The sequence below is a fragment of the Pelobates fuscus genome, chromosome 1, assembly GCF_036172605.1.
Source record: "Pelobates fuscus isolate aPelFus1 chromosome 1, aPelFus1.pri, whole genome shotgun sequence".
In the NCBI taxonomy this organism is placed as follows: Eukaryota; Metazoa; Chordata; class Amphibia; order Anura; family Pelobatidae; genus Pelobates; species Pelobates fuscus.
Window position 1 is genome coordinate 392235427 of NC_086317.1, and position 17682 is coordinate 392253108.

Sequence of the window (17682 nt, forward strand, 5' to 3'; positions counted from 1 at the left end):
GGCCAGCCTGGCAATGTTCTGCTGGGAAACCTTGGTTCCTGGAATTAATGTGAATGTTACTTTGACACATACCCCCTACATAGAGATTGTTGCAGACCACATACACACAATCATGACAGTGGTGTTTCCTGATGTCAATGGCCTCTTTAAGCATGATAATGTACCATGCCACTCTGTAAAAATTGTTCAGGAATGGTTTGAGGAATATGACAAACAGATAAAGTTGTTGCCTTGGCCTTGAAAATTCCCCAACTCTTAATCCAATTGATCCTCTATGGGAATTGCTGGAACAACAGATCTTATTCATGGAGACCCCACCTCACAACTTGCATGACTTAAAGGAAATGCTGCTAATGTCTTGATGCCAGTGACCACATGACACGTTTATAGGTCTTGTGGAGTCAATGCCTCGACGCATCAGAGGTGTTTTGGCAGCACAAGGGGGACCTACATGACATTAGGCAGGTTGTTTTTATGTTGTTGCTGCACACACTGCTACTACCCAGACTGTTACACACACATACATTGCTACACCCATGCTGCTACTCACACAGTTACAAACACACATTCTCTCAGACATTCATTTATACACATTGCTACTCATGCCCACACGAACACCTATACATACATACACTCCATATATTTGAGGAGTATTGACACCTCCAGATGGGGGTAGCTCCTCCCAGTGTCTAGAAGTGTTAGGCGTAGGAAATATACAGAGACAAAGTATACAGAGTCCTACTTTGTCTCAGTATACACTTGACTGGGGTGGAATTTCAGTAAAATTACTGCTTTCATGAGGTGCACCACCCCATTTTTTGTTAGTTTATATGTTGTTTTTATATTCAGTTATATTAATGTTTAAATAAAAAAATACCTATCTACTAAATCTGGATTCCTGTGTCCAACAAAGAGAGGGACATATCTAAGCCTGTATTGTATTGAGACTTTCTATACAAAGCCTGATACTGCTCTGAATCATGTGAGTGTGATTCCATCCCTCACCCTTGTTCATATTTGTATGCATGTTATTTTTGTTTTTAGTTATGCTGTATTTTACTTTTTGAATATTAAGTATTTTATACATATATTTGTACACTGGGTGTGTTTTATGTACTCTTTTTATTCTTGTTATATATAATTTAAGTGTCGTGGAAGAACTTCTAACTAGCTGCACACGGTGCACTATTATGTATTTGATGCGCCTACACACATTTTCACTTTTTTTTTTGTGTGTCATAAAAGGTATCACTCTTTTTTTTTCTTTCTTTTTTTTTAATGTCTGCAGGTTCCAACATGGAAATGAAACTGTGCAGGATGTGACTGGATGGACTGTGCAGGGCTTAAAATGAGGCTTTACGGAAATGCGAAAAAAATGAAAAACGGAAGAAAAAAAAGAAATGGGGAGAGAATGATTGGAGAAAAAACAATTTATTTTTCTTTCTTTCTTTTGCAAAGAAGCATTTTTACTGCAATAAACTTTAAACTTCCAAGGAACCAAAGCAGCTACAAAAAAATAAAAAAAGAGAACTCAGCAAACCTTATGAAACCAGAACAGACTTACAAATTTCAACTGAATAACTACATTTAAAAAAAAAAAGAAGAAAAAAAAAAAGAAAAAATATAAAGCAAAAAGCAAAAAAAAAAAAACCAAGCAGAAAAAAAACAAAATTCTATTTTATTAAGAAGATTTTTTTTTTTTGTCTTTTTTTTACGGTAGAATATTTTTTTTTTTTTATTTAAATGCGTATCTTATGAGGAAAGCGCAGAAACAGGACATAACTCGGCGAATTGTATGCGAAAGAAAGACTGCAAAGGGGAAGTTGCAATTTTGCTGCCTGACGCCATTTTATTTTCAGAACTGTTTGGATTTTTGTTTTTTAATGTGTGGCAGGATCTTTTTTTAATCATATTTTTTGTTTGTGGGATAGGGGCGGGGAGGGGGCAAGCAATATGCAAAGCTGTTTTTTTGAGGGGGATTTATTATTTTGATGTGTTCAAATTTTGATTTATGTTTTTGGGGGTTATTTTTCCTGTCACCTGTAAGGATTGTCTAATGTCAAAATGGAAGCTATAGCTTAGGGTGCCAGTAAAAAACAATGGATGCCAGATTGATAGAGGCTGAGTCAAATGAGTGGTCTGCTGACTGTAATTGAAAAGTCTGTCTTACCTCAGTGTGGTGAGAAGTGGTATGGAAGCATAGTAAATGCATTGATCCTGTTTGAATATGATTTAGTGACTTGCTGACTTTGTTATATGTTTATTTCTCACAATATTGAAAAGAGGCCTCCATTTTAGAAACAGGAAGGTGTTGGACAGCTCTGAAAAGTGACTGGAGCCCACTCAGTGGTAGCCTATCCAGCTGCACAATCACTCACTACTTTAAATTACACTGTAATGTTTATCCAGGCTGGATTCTGAATGCCTAAAAATATAATGGGATAAAAACCTGGGTCAGTAATGAACTGAAATGATTTAGCAGGTGCTCAGTCCTAGCTTAAATTTGCTTACCATGGGAATTGGTTTTCTAGAGTTTGAGGAACATCTTAACTTAACCCATTGACCAGAGACCGTAATAAATTATTGTTTACCATCATGAAAAGCCTGAAAAGCCTTTCTAGAGAGTTTGAGGTACAACTTAACTACCGTACTATTATTTTTTCTATAATTTTATTTTGTAGTAGAGACATCTTTGTTTACTGATTTAATAATAACTCTCCAGAAAAGGTTTATAACTGAGATCTTCAGGTAGATTCTCTCTATGTTCTATCAACTAAAGCATTTTTATTTATCTCATTATGACCCTTTACTTTGTTTAGTTAAATTCATTTTTCAGAACGGTTCTTATACCAAGGGCAGTAAGGGTTCTACTAACAAAACTCTGGAAATGTTGTTTCTCGAGTGGATGTATCTTATATTAGTACATATTCTGTCAGCAATCACCATGGAAAAGATGCGATAACGAGTTCTAATTGTATGTATGTAAAGTGTGAAGCAATTTCATGCATAAACGGTCAGTGTTATTTTGTGGATCCTCATTTTTAGGGTGATGAAAAAACTCAATATGTAATAACATAAGTGTACAATTACTATGTGGTAAAAACACCTAAGTGGTAAAATTAATGTAGGGTTTATTGAAAATCCTATTTTGTTCTTTTTCACAAGACCATGGATTAAGACTGTTTGGGAACTTATAGGAACGGGAGAGCTCTCTCTTACTGGAGAATTCTAATGTAGTTTGGGTTTTTTTCAGGGTTATTCACCAAAGTGAGAATCGTTGGGAATTCAAAGTGAATTTCTAATTTAAGACCAAAGTAGCCAAATCAGAAGTATAGCTGGCAGAAGTATAGCCTTAAATTTGAAATTCATTTAGAATTTCTGACAATAAACACTTTGGTGCATAACCTGAGCGTGTTCAATGTTAGCAATAATAGAAATAAATCCCATTTAGATTTTGCATATGCTTATGGCAGTTAGTCATGCCCATGATGAGAAGGTATAACTAGGAATTGGTTGGTTTAGTGGTATTCAGTACTGTATAGGAAATTTCATTATCTTAATAGTTTTCTGACTTCTGCAAGGGACTCAGGATTTTGTGGGCCAGACTAGTAAGAAATCAATGCGAGAAATGTATACTTATTTGTAAATTCAGTTTACAGCTATATCTTGGAATATTAAGATGTGATCCAGCCATTGTTTTTACCTTCTTTGTATTTAAGTAGTGATCTATATTTCATTGTGTTAAGGGGGGCTTCCATTGTTCCTACTTGTCCAATACCTCTCCTGTAAATATATGGTGGCTATTTGAATACGGCACAATGCGTAGGGCGGTTTAACAGAAAAATATCCTTTTAATTTTAGAATGTGCCTGAATGTGTTAAAGGGCAGTAAAGCCTTGAGACATGTTAAACCCCTTTATTGTGTCACTATAAAAAATAAATTTTTGATAGTAATAGGTTATCTACTTTCCATTTTTTTTAAAAACATAGCCCTGTATACTTTCAGGTAGACCACCACTTTATGAACATATTCAGTTTGTTTAATGCTCTACACAGGAGACCAAATTTGAATTTTCTAGGAAACCTGCAATCTTATATCATCCAATCTCAATGGTAGCCTGCCAGCCTTAGTCAAATAATAGTCAATGACATTCGTAGACCACAATTTATCTTTCGTACTATTTGGAATACAGGTACCTTTAAAGATTCTCAGCTTGTGAGATTTGCCTATAATTTTCAGGGCGTAAGCGTTAAAGGCTTGACTGTCCCTTTAATGTAGCGTAGCCTCCTTACATTTTGTGAAATTGTACAAAGCAATAATATTCAGTTGATGGATTTAAAGGAATGGATAACTTACCCTGAATAACCCATCCAACTCATTAGGATAAGGGAGTCAGTTACTTTGACTTTCACTTACTCAAGAGGTCTGTAACGTTGTATATGAACCTGCATTTTCATCATGAGAAAGCTGTACGCAGCTATGATCACACGTTTCATTATGTCAAGACTCTAGACATTGATAATCAATTTGTCTCCGCAAGCATTTATCCCTTAAAGTTGGGTGGGTGGGGGAGAAATTTGTAAATGATTTGGATCTAAATAAAAAACATTAAAGACTTGTACAGAAAGAGACATATAAGATGGTAGAGGTGTATTTTATTTTGAAGTATGGCATAATTAATGTGCTCAGACCGACTATTTAAATTTTAGCTGTACCCATATGTGTTGGTTTTGGGCTTCAGTTGTATAGTGTTTCTATGGGATAAAGTAAGAGTTCTAGTTGATCATAAAGTTTTGTTTTGAGATGTTTTTACTATAATTAAAACATTAATTTAAAATGAGTTTTAAGGACACAAAACTCAAACTATTACAGTAAAGTTCATTGGTTGGAGGCTTGGTCCATTTGATCTGTTTCCGGTCGACTCCATTTTTTATTCATTCTCTTGATAAATAGCAGTATTAGAACCTGTCTAGGGTCACACCTTGGTCTATTATATGGAATCCATTTGTTAAATTGTGCTTAAATGTATTTTGTATGGAAAAGCTTTCAGTCCGAGGAGTTTATCTGAAAAGTGTGGAGTTTTCATTTTTTTCCCATTTTCTACTAATATAATGATGTGTGATCCTTCTTATTGGTGCTTTTCGTACTGGTATGTCCAAGTTGAATATCCCTGCTTGAACACAGGGACTTTAATTAAGGATATGAGGTTTCTAATTGCAACCACTTAGCTGGACATATCTTGTCAGCATCCACTCGATTTAAAGTTCGCTATCTAGAAGTTTCTTCTGCATAAGAATGAAAGAAGCGTCTCCAATTGAAAGATCTTTTGCAGGAATGGTTTTCCATAAACCGTCATCTCCCGTAGGTCAGTATTAGAATTGTGAGTGTTTTCTGGTATCAGAATAATTAGGATTCCTTGGGTTTTTTGTTTTTTTTTTAGGTTTTGTTTTTTTAAGGCTATAAATGTTAATTACTCTTGCAGATCTGTTCAATAAACAGCGATTTATTATGAACAACTGAATTCCAAAGAGGGGTAAAAGTAAAGATGAAGTCTGATGAGTTACCAAAGGAGGAGACAAATCAGCAGATTTGGCAAGGCTAAGGTTGCCAAATCAGCAGCTGATTTATGGACTACTTTAGTAAACACCTACTTTTTATTTTAATATTTAATACTTTTTCGTTAATGCAGAGCTGAAATTAAATAAATATTTCATAGATATTCCCCAAATTAAATTGTGAACGTTTGCAAATCTAGACCAGAAACCTATATACAAAAAATTGAGAACAAAGTAAAATGTGAATTTCTTGAGAAATACTTGTTATACCCAGAACCACTGCATGGTACTGATGAGATTTAACTCTGATAATAGCCATGATGTCAGTGTATTAAATTTCCCTACATTAATCAGTCCAAGATTATAAAATTGGTTTGATCGCTCTCATTGTGCTTTGGAGCACAGTCCTCAAATTAAATGGCGTATTGCACACAATTTACACATGATGAGTTAGCAGTGCTCGAGTTTCTACTCTCAGATCGAATGGTCAGATGTGCTCGTCTTGTTTGGGACCTTAATAGAAGTTAGCATCTGCTGCTCATGTACCTAAAACTTTTTTTTTTTTTTTTTTTTTTTTTTAATATCTGGGAAGGATGGCATGTAATGGAGGGTTGTCGAGAAATAGGCAGGACATCCCTGCAAGGTATGGTTAGTCAGGTATGCATGGCATCACTAAAATTCGCTGTTTGGTGAACACACCAAAATGAGATTTGCAGTACATTACAGAAAGCAAATAATTGCAATACACTTCAGGAGAAAAGTAGGCATTTTATAAAAAAAAAAAAACCCTAAAAGTAAAGGATTTGTAGGCTATACCTAGTATTATGCACTTTCAGTTTTTATTAATTAAAGGGACACTATAGTCACCTGAACAACTTTAGCTTAATGAAGCAGTTTTGGTGTATAGAACATGCCCCTGCAGCCTCACTGCTCAATCCTCTGCCATTTAGGAGTTAAATCCCTTTGTTTATGAACCCTTGTCACACCTCCCTGCATGTGACTTGCACAGCCTTCCATAAACACTTTTTAGGCCCTATTTAGGCTTTCTTTATTGCAAGTTCTGTTTAATTAAGATTCTCTTATCCCCTGCTATGTTAATAGCTTGCTAGACCCTGCAAGAGCCTCCTGTATGTGATTAAAGTTCAATTTAGAGATTGAGATACAATTATTTAAGGTAAATTACATCGGTTTGAAAGTGAAACCAGTTTTTGTTTTCATGCAGGCTTTGTCAATCATAGCCAGGGGAGGTGTGGCTAGGGCTGCATAAACAGAAACAAAGTGATTTAACTCCTAAATGACAGTGAATTGAGCAGTGAAATTGCAGGGGAATGATCTGTACACTAAAACTGCTCTATTTAGCTAAAGTAATTTAGGTGACTATAGTGTTCCTTTAAAAGGAACAATGTGTATATTCTGCAATACCGGATTTTGCGTACACACTTACAAATTCACACAATTTAAACAATTCAAATATTGTGTCCATGATAACTTTACTTATCTCCATCTTTGCCAGGGCTGGATTTCCGTTTAGGCAGAATAGGCACGGGCTTACAGGCAACTGACCATTAGTGGGCACCTGTTTTGAGCACTAGCAATGTGCCCTTAAGCAGGCTGATGGGGATAGATAAATCTCAGGAGCCATGACCAGTGACCTCTGTAGCCCAGGCAGGTCTAAAGGGTCTGTTTGGGCACCATAACAACTTAAAATGAAGTTATGGTGCCAGAAATCCCCTGGTACTGGCTCACCTTAAGGGGTTAAACCGTTCGAGATCGGTTTAACCCCAAAGTCTGTATTCTAGCGTCAAATTTCCCTGCCTCTCTGCCCTTCCGTTTTCTAAAGTACTCTAAAGCGGAAGGCTCTTGCAAATTCTGGCAGTGCACCTCTGATTGGATAAGAGTGGCTTGCTGTCAGATTCTATCGAATTCAGTAAATCCCCATTCGCAAATCTTGTTAGAAAAGAAATGTACTTTTGAGAGGTTTAACCCCTTAACGTGAGCACCATAACAACTTAATTTTGATGAAGTTGTTATGGTGCTTGGACTGTTAACTTAAGAGCAGAACTGCAGGAACAGCTTAAAGTGATGTCAAACTCAGCGCTGTGCCACCTCCTCCAGTGTCTGAGTATGGGGGTTGGGCATCTGCCCACTAGTAACCTCTCACATAGGAAAGACCTTGCATGTGAAGCTCTTGGTCATGCTCCATATATAACCACTCCTGCAGCTCTAATATCATCAGTCTGACTGGGCTACAAAAGACTTCTAGACAACTAAAAATAAACAATTTACCTTAATCCTATGTTCAGCTCTTCTTGAAAATGAAACACCCCATGTACCTCCATAATAAATTTAACCCAGCGTGAGTCCAACAATCATTAACAGCCTTTATACTTCATCTGTAACCCATCTCAAGTTGTTACATCTTAACACTAAACTATGATTGTAAACTCATGTGAGCAGGGCCTTTCTTACCTCTTTCCTACACTATATACAACAATTCCACCACTTTTTTTTCCTTTTTCTTTTTTTTTACTTAATATTCTTATTTAATAAAGCAAAATAGCATTAGTAGTAGTTATTTCCCATTTAAACAAAAAACTCGTTAGTTGACCGTGAAATCCCCAAAGCTGACATAGCACTCTAAACAAATAAAACGTAGTTTGTGATCGTGTATGATTTCAAATTAGCCATTGTTGCAGGCACTGTTCAGAGCTTGTTTGATGAATGGTAATAATATCCAAATATACAGACTGCAAACCCAAAGTAGATTTTGAATGCATTCAGAATATGGAAAGAAATATATATAAGGTGATTTGTGTGATTTACTTTTTAAGTGATCACACCCCTGGTGCTTGACAGTTTAAGAAGCAAACAGCTCATTGCAGTGTTGAATCGGTCTACTTTCCACCTGACTATGGCCCGTAGTTAATGGCCACCAAATTCTATTATCCAGTCAAACAAGTGCTTGAGCGAACCCTGTTTTGCTTTAAAGGACTTAGCCAAAGGGAGTTTATTTATTGAATGATAAATTGTAATGTGTTGGTGACTGACAATTTCATAAATATAGGAAAAACAATAAATTAAATATACAGATTTCTCAGTTGATTCTGCTCATTACGACTCACCGCTTGGTGGAAAAGTCCCTAAATAGCCAACTTCTTGAAAAAACAGGGCGTCCAATATTTTCCTGTTGATTTCTCAAAACAGTACTTAAATGATATCTACCAATATGCCAAGCATATACCATGCAGTACATTAAAGGAGTCAATAGGATATTGAAATGGTGATAAAAAACATATTGCATTGAAAGACTGACCTGAAGTTGAGTATAAATACCTTCAAGGTATCCAACCTGTGGCTCTTTAACAGCCATGCAGCAGTTGTTGAATTGGACTTGCTGCGGTCTTCAGTCAAGCTAGAGATAGCTGAGGATCATGAGAATTGCAGTTAGATTCAAGGTCTAACTACAGGCCGGCTGCTTTCATTATCACTCTCTTTCTGTGTACAGCTAATATCAGCCGGTAGGGCTTTAATGCTACGGTTAAGCTGATAGTGTATCATGTATTTATGTAAAAATATTTTTTTTTTTTTTTTTTTTAGTGTCTGTGTGTTAATAAAAAAATGTTACCAAAGACTTTGAAAGCCATATAAAGGGAAGACTCGAAATTCATCCCTGCGTACATCCTGTCAGTGCAATATGACACATCTCCTATTCTCGTACTAGAGAATTGAGGCTTTGTAATTTTTAATGGACTTGTTATACTGCTAACAGAGCTTGTATATACATGTACATAGGTTTCTTCCTTATCTTGGGCATGTTCTTGAGAAAAGAATGTTTAGCTCGGTGTGTTAAGTCTTCCTTCTTGTTACTTTATAGCAATATGTGTTTTTGAATGTGTTCAAGTGATGCCATGTTCTAACCAGCCCAAATTAATCGTATAATATATTTTATTGAGAGTTCCGTTGTTGATTTATACAATAGCCCACATTATTGCCAATGGAGTCTCAGAATTATATAAGATATAATTTAATGGGCTTGGTGTTACATGATCACGTGCTTTTCCGTCCTCACATTGGTGCTAGCTTGTCTGTTGTGTTCTGAATAGAATTGTAGAGTTTAACAGAATTCACTGTGTCTGAAAACAGAAATGGTTCACCTATACATACATACTATGCTGTTGCATGCCTGCATTTTTATTTAATTTCATATTATTTTGGTAATGATGGTGTGCAGCAATACAAATTCACATCATTTTGAGGTTTGCTCACTAAACTGGATTTTGCGTAGAATTGACAAGGGAATTTTGAGAGAATTATCCGATTTAATTCTTGGAGAATTTATTATTAAATCCTAAAATCAATATTTTCTATGTCATTTGTCCACAATTCCCTTAACAGTTAATAATAATAATAATAACCTGGCTTTCCATTTCACTCACCTTGCTACAATGCAGTGGGATCAATCTTTAAATCTAAAACATGCATAATCATTCCATTGGCATCATAGAAGTACATAACATTTTATAATGTCCATAATTTAACTACTCCATAATTTAACTACCCTAAGAACAAACTTTCTAACTAAATAAGGGAAAATACAAATAAACGGGATAACGCTGCTTCACATTTTCAGGTAACCGGACTAATTAATTATGAATAAGTAGGTGGATAGTTTTCCAATGTAATTGTGGTGTAGTTGGTTGTTTTGTGTTTTGAGGGTTTGAAAAGCAATGTGCTGGTTGCTTCTTTGCAGACCGATAGATTCTATTAAACCAAGGGTTGCCAAAAGGTATATCCCCAGCTGTTTTAAAACTACAGCTCCCATGATGGTAAAAAGGTTGGCAATGCTTTTTGAGAATTAAAGTTATAGAGCAGTTTGAAATTTACCCTTAGGCCATCCATATATTACATTGTTGCGTAGCATGCTTGTGAAGAATTGAAGACTGCTAGATGCATGTCTACTGTTGGATTGTAGACATCTTGTTTAGAGATGATTTTAAATGTGTGCGATGCTCAAAGTTTTCAAGCAATAGAAAATGATGTTCTGATTCTTTTTATCTCTTTATATGCTAACATAATACAGAGCTGTTTTGTAGGGTTTTCTCTTTTTACGTTGAAAGGTTTTAACATTCATGTGAGAAACTCTTGTTTAATTGTGCCTTATTCATCTTTGCAAATGTTTTTTTTTTTTTATGAATAGTTCACGTTTTTGGAGAGCGAGTTAAGTATTTTTCCGATTTTGTTTTAGGGAGGAGAGATGTGAATTTGATGCTGAATTTAACTAGTAACTATGATGCCATGTGGTTTGCAGGTGTGCAGGAATTTAGGGTACCATTTTCTCAATATGTCATTTACTCCAGTTTCTCTTAGTTTTGGCATCAGCTACATCAGGGGTGCCCACAAGGTAGATCCCCAGATGTTACAGAACTATAACTCCCATGATGCTTTGCGTATCTTTAGACTAACAAAGTATCATGGAAGTTGTAGTTCTAAAACATCTGAGAATCTACCTTTTTGGCACCCCTGAGCCCCATAGTAAGTTACTTCCAGAGTTTAGCATTGCTCTATGGGGACAAATCATTTTTTTAAATGGGCCATTCATTTGCATAATTGAAGAACCCTTTTAAAGTATTCATTTTAAACAATGTTTAGCAATATATCCAATAGGAGATAACTATATCTTTTCTACGGTATTGTAGAATATCAACAAAATGGCACAGCAAATGGTTAAATATATCATTAAAAGTTGCTTTGTTGATATTTTTCCAATGATCTTTTCAGTGATCTAATTGAGAAAAACTGCTGGCTGCATGACTAGTATAGTTTGAGTTTAATTTGATTTAAGAAACAAGCTAAAATAAAATTTAGAACTAGAAACTAGCTATACAGGCTGACCCATATGAGAAGGAATGATGGGATGAGGCAGCAAAAAACCCCAATACTCGGCAAGCAGGGCACTTGGGTGACAGCACTAGATCTTCTTTGAAAAAAGGTGGTAATAAGGAGGAGTACTTACGGAGGTAAAAGATGGGAATAGAGATTGAGTTGTAGAAAAAGTGAATGGTTACAGAGCATGGAGCTGCAAATATGGTATAGACGCGCATGTAGATTTGAAGAAAGAAATGATTCAGTCATGGATATAAAGACTCAAAGGCCATTGTGCATAGGAGGAAAGAGTGTGATGGGGGCCTGCAAGAAAACATGGCTGACAAAGGCATCAGTGAGAGCTGAGAGAAAGGGTAGTGAAAGAATGTTAATGATATATTCCTTGGGTCACAATCTGCATTTAGACTGCTTGCTTGATTTTTGTGGAATAATATGAAGTGGTCTGGGTGCCTATAGTGTCCCTTTAACAGCCCCTTAATTAAACTTGTCTGAAATGAACAGTCTGCTTCATGAAACAGTAGCATTCCTTGTAGGATTGTAATTTTTGAAAGTGATAATTTGCAGAAAATGTAGTGATCTGTAAACTTTTATAGATGGATGTTACTGTCCCTTTTCTATTCCATTAGCTGATACAGAACATCGGATTGTAATCGTTGGTAATCCCATTGTTTTGTCTCTTTTCCCCATGATGCTCAACTAGGCACCCAGCCTATTAGGCATAGTCCATAACAGATGGATAGCTAAAGGTTATCCAGCTCAATATTTTAACTTCAAATGTAATTTTTTCCCATTGGGTGCATCAAGGCTTAAAGGGAAATGCTCTTATTACTCCCCCCCCACCACCACTCCCCGTCCGCCAAATGTGGCACACTATATTGTTGCAAACCTGAGACTGAGAACATTGTTCTAAAGAAAGAATTACATTTGTTTTACTTCGACAAATCATCCATTCTTTGTATCAATTGTGTTCTGAACATGTTTGGTATTAATACGGAAATAACAGCAAGCAAGAGTGGCGAATTACGGGATATTAAGATACTTAGTATTTACACAACCTCCCTAGCTCAATACCCTATAAACTGGGAAGTCTCAAGAAGACAACTTAGCCGTATGTGCCCATTTGCCCCAGCCCTCCTTCCCTGAGTCAGCATTAGTCATAAATAGGGTTATGCTTTGTATTGACTACCTCAGCAGGAGTTTTTGCAGGACATTTGCTGTGTATTGCAGACTACAATGTGAAAGCTATGATGGGTTCAGTTATGACTCTGCTACTTTTGTTTCTCTTTACTTTTTGGGGCTGCTGTTTTTGTATTCGTGGTTTTTTAAATTCAAAACAGATTCCTTGGAGCTTCATAGTGTCAGGTTACTAAAACGTGCCTCATAATATTATATAGTCGGAAGCGCAAAGGAAAGTAAAACATCATCTGCGGCCAGTGAGATACCATATAAACATAAAATACATTTTCATTTGCCTTCATATAGTTTTGCCACTTTGCCTAACCTACCTCTCCACATTCTGCAACCTTCCCTTTCCATATACTTCATAGTTTTCAAATGCAAACCAATGCGTTGAAACCGTCTGTTTCTAAGCTTGTGATGTGCATATTTTATGTTGGGCAGTTAAGGTTATCTATTTAATGTCAAATGTATAGGTCAAAATGCAAAATCCATCAACAGTGAGGTGACTTTTTATGCACGGTCAGGTATCTGGTATTGCTTGTGTACATTTTAGATGTAAAAGAGGAATTGGCTTAGTGGAAAGACACACACTCACTCACTCACACTCTCCCTCTCTCTTATTAGCTATACTGATTGACTTGACCTACATGTTTTAAGTTTTGTTTTTTTCTAATCTTAACTGATAAGAGAATAGGTGAAAACATTGGCATTTACCTTCATGCCAGATGCATGTTGTAAAAGATGTAACCTGGAATAATAAGCAGGTTACCATGGCTATATTCGCATCTACTTAACTAACAGCTAGGAAATGGGAAATTTGGCTACTTTGTCCAACTCTCTGGGTTTTTGTTGGGGCTGGTCTCCATCATCAAACTCATACTCTTGAACTAATGTTTAATGACCCTATGTCTGCATGGAGTTGACTGCCATTGGCTCTCCAGCTTTAGTTGAAATACAATCTGCCAGAGGTTTTTGGAACATTTCATTTTTTTGTTCAACACCTGTAGAGCCAACAAAGGCAACAGTAAAACGTTGTGCATTGACAAGGTCAGTTAAGTGCTTCCTAGCAAACGTACATGGATCGAGTGTAAGAACGCACTTTTAATTTATATCTTTTTAAATACCACGTGAACTGGTGCTTTAATTTTAAGATGTCTCCTGTATATGTATGAACATTAGCTGCCAAATGGTATAACCTATTACAAGCTACAGTCTTCCTCTCTCTCTGGAGCTGTCCAAACACAATGAAGGGGGTATGCTGCTACAGGGCCAGCAGCCAAGGAGTTAAAGCTTTATACACTCAAAAGACAAAACTGGGGCGTGTTGATTTTTTTTTTTCTTATGATTATTATACTTTGTGGCTTCCAAACCTTTTTGTTGCTGCTAAATGTTCCAGAAAGACTGTAACATGAGGATTGTGTGTAAAAAAGATGAGGATATGTTTGTAAGCAGACTGTTTTTACTAAAGGCGTCTCATGGTAAAACATGTAATGGAATGCTGAGCGGGCGGGGTCCGGGGGGGGGGGGGGTTGTTGGAGTTCTGAAGTGGCAAGACTTTTAACACTAAAGGGTTCATTCACTAAATAGTGAGTTGTAAAACTGAGGCCAAAATAGCTGTTATGGAAAAACAATTCTCCAACCCATTTGTTCTGCTTGTATTTTGTAGCCTAAAGTTTGCAAGTCTACTTTCAATTCACTGTTTAGTGGACAAAATATTTTAGACGGAAAGCACTGGGGATCTCTTCCCTAGCAAACAAATAAAAAATGATGTATGGTGACTTTTTTTTCTCTTAATGTAAGAAAAGAGTATAGTCAAGGAATTGTCCGCTTTCTCTTTAACTTGATTCACTGCGGAGAGATTCCTTACTGTTGAAGGCAAAGGGTGTTGCAACGTTTGAAAGTTTGAAAGAATATACATCGTCTGGCACAGAATGTGTAGAAGGACAAGTATCTCTTTTGTTCCATTTCTTGTTCATTTTCCTGGCAGAGATAGACCAGTAACTGCACAGTGCGGTCACTGTAGAGGAGGCGGTTATTTCCCACCTCTGGTTTAGAAGTTAGATGCTTCAGTCGACCTCCTTGCTGTTTGGGATAAAGAAATGTCAAATGTTCTTGCATTGGTTTTCCATCTGTACAGGGGGTTTGGGGAGGAGGGGAGGGAAGGGAAGGGTGGGAGGGGGTGAGGACTTTACTGCTGTGACAGAGTCTTCCACTAGATAGCGTGCTTCTTGTTTTGACATCCATCTGGAAAGACCAGATGGGTGTAGTAGATACTTTTCTGCCTCTAGTGGGGTGAGGAGAGCATTGGCCTGATGCTTCGATTTTAACAGGCCATTTTCTAATGTACCGAAAAAAAGGTGAGGTGCCTTTTGACCTGACATGTTAAAAAGCCTCAAAGCTATATAAATAACTAATGAAATGTCAGGTTATTTAGAATGTCAAATCGTCCCATTTACTGCTATGTACCTAAATTAACATTTTTGGCAATGCAGGCATCCAAACAAAAATGAAATGATTTTTAAGTGGTGTTTCCTCTCAGTACTTCCCCCAGTGTTTATTATATGTGCACTCAGTCCCTGATTTTTGACACTGACTAGTGTTTGTTCCTTGATAAACTGCTGCATATAGTCGTTGTAAAGATGTCACTGTTACAGTGAGGGACAGCTTGTGGAAAAGTGCTTAGTGGGAACACTGGACTGTGTTACTGGGTTCGCCATAAAATGGCAGTAGCACCTGAAAAAAATCTTGTCTGTGTAAAATATAATGTACTCTTGGATATTGCTTGTAAAACATATATTTCTTTATAGCTGACATTTTAAAGCATGTTTGCCATAAATGGCCATGTTCACTTGGCAAGCTGGCATAAGCAAAAATAAGTAACTTAAAAAGAACGTTCTAACAGTACTATCTCATGGTTCATCTTAAAATTGACAGATGTGGACTAGCTTGTGGATATGTGAATGGTCATGCATAGCTAATTGTATAATTATGGTAGATCTTATGGTGCATCAAAGAAATATGTCTGTTACAAGTCTGGTACATAATATTTTCGTCTTTGTGTTACTGAATTCAGTTTGTTTTATTCAGGAATACAGTAAGTGATTTATATCAAGGGTGTCCAACTCAGGTTCTTAAGGTTGATATCCACAAAAACATTGCTGTGTGGTTTACGTGATGAAACGCATTACATGTGTATTACAAGAAACTTTCAAGAATCTAGGCTTTAAGGACCAAGTTTCACATCCCTGAGCTATTACCTATCAGCTGTACGTTGCCCATTAGCTAATTCAAACACAATAATGCAAATTAGGTTCTTCTTAAATATGTTTGTACAGATTTATTGTTTCTCCAATGATTCACAATTCGCACATTGCTTCTGTGCTTAAAAAAACAAAAACAAATCCCTGTTCATTTTTTTTTTAATTGTTTTTTTCTTCTTCTTCTTTTGCAATGATTTTGTGAAGCTCGAATTCGGGGGGGTGGGGGGGCAAAATTTTTGTTTTTGTTTTTAAATAAATAAATAAAAATTTAAAAAAAAAAGGCCTGAGTGAGTGGATTTCTTTCCATGAATCCTAGAACTATAATCATTATTGCATTCCTAAAAGAAAGTAAAGCGGTCTCTGTTGCTAAGGACTGTATTAGATAAAGACAACAAAACGCTTTTATCCAGATCTCAGGAGTACTGTAATGGGTGGACACTGGAACATATGCAGTGGGAGGAGATAAATATGCAGTGGGTCAGAGCACGGTGGAGAAATAAAATGTTCCAACCGGTTCCAGCACAAACACAGTATTAATGCAAAGAAAAGAAAATGATCACTATTTGCTCTGAAACACACAGAAACCCTTTAATAAGTGTTTCCTTGGGACACTCGGCAAGTACTAAAGACACAAAGAAAACCAAAAGGAAGAAAACGGGTGTTGATCACCAAAGGTGAAAAATAAAATGGTACAACCTGAATAATAATCGTGGACTACACTATGGAAATGTATAACTGTGAGAAAAAAAGAATATAGTGCAATACAATTAGCACAAGAGGAGGGTGGGGGGTGGTAGAGAACTCACTAGATGTTGGAAAATTCAGGCATGTCTCCCTCAATAATGGGGTAAATCCGCTGGTGGAGAGGATTTTCCAAAGAAACAGACTTCTTCATACAGGCATATCTTCTTTTTTTTTTTCTTTTTTATTAGGTTGAAATCAACATTAACAATTATGCAATGCGTTCAATTAGATACAGTAACAATATAATCGCCATCTTGGTGGCCTTAACTGGGGCTACTGTGTTGCCGCTGTGGTGTATGTAAGTGTGTGGGTATATAGGTATACCGGCATCCGGGTCTCGGTAAGGTATGTCTTGTGAGGTCGCTGTATTGTCAATGCATGGCTATCTAGCAGGTCTGGGTGTGGGTGACAGTGTCAAGATAGTGATTAGTTGTTGGGGTTGTGTTAACCAGATAATTACAGTGCCGTAAGTATGTCTATACATTAGTCCGGTTTACCAGAGGGATTCCTTGTTGGTCCCGGTCTGTGTTCGGTCTTTTTTCTCTGCAGGTGGTCGCGCCTCTGTGGCTCTTGGAGCTGGAGTCAGCCTCTTGACTTTAAAACTCTGTGGTCTGCTCCGTGCTTTGTCAGCGTCGCTGGGGTCTTCTGTTGTCTCGGGTCTCTTGGTAGGTGAAGAGAGTCGTTGCGTTAGCCTGGTGGAGAAACACACCTTTTGCATGAAGGTCTCCGGATCGTCCTCTGAAGTTAGTTGCATGCTCTCTCCCCCTATTTCTGTTAGGAGGTAGCCCTCCATTCCCAGCGGTACTTTATGTCTGAGTCTCTCAGTTTTCTGGCAATGGGTGCTAGTTTTCTTTTCTCTGCAAGGACTGCAAATGGTATTGCCACTTTGTGTCCTTTGTGAATGATTGCTCCCATTTCCCTGGATCTTGACATAATCGCCGACCTTGCCGTTACGTCTTGGGTCAGCATGATAATGTCTCTGAGTGCGTCGCTCGGGGCTGCCGCCGACTTCCACGTGCGGAAAGCCGCAGTGATCCGTTGCTTGTCGCCTTTGCCGCCCG

General features: G+C 37.1%; 1 protein-coding gene across 9 annotated transcripts in view; it reads left to right on the top strand.

The window, feature by feature from the left end:
• RBMS2 (RNA binding motif single stranded interacting protein 2) overlaps nt 1-3974 on the top strand; it is a 97685-nt gene extending 93711 nt beyond the window's left edge. For all 9 annotated transcript variants that reach the window (XM_063427064.1, XM_063427038.1, XM_063427056.1 and 6 more), the window contains one exon: nt 1289-3974. Coding sequence is in view for 1 of the 9 variants with exons in the window: in XM_063427105.1 (XP_063283175.1) it covers nt 1289-1306 (18 nt within the window). In the remaining 8 variants the exon portion in view is untranslated. The remainder of the gene's footprint in view (nt 1-1288) is intronic.
• The last annotated feature ends 13708 nt before the right edge of the window (nt 3975-17682 follow it).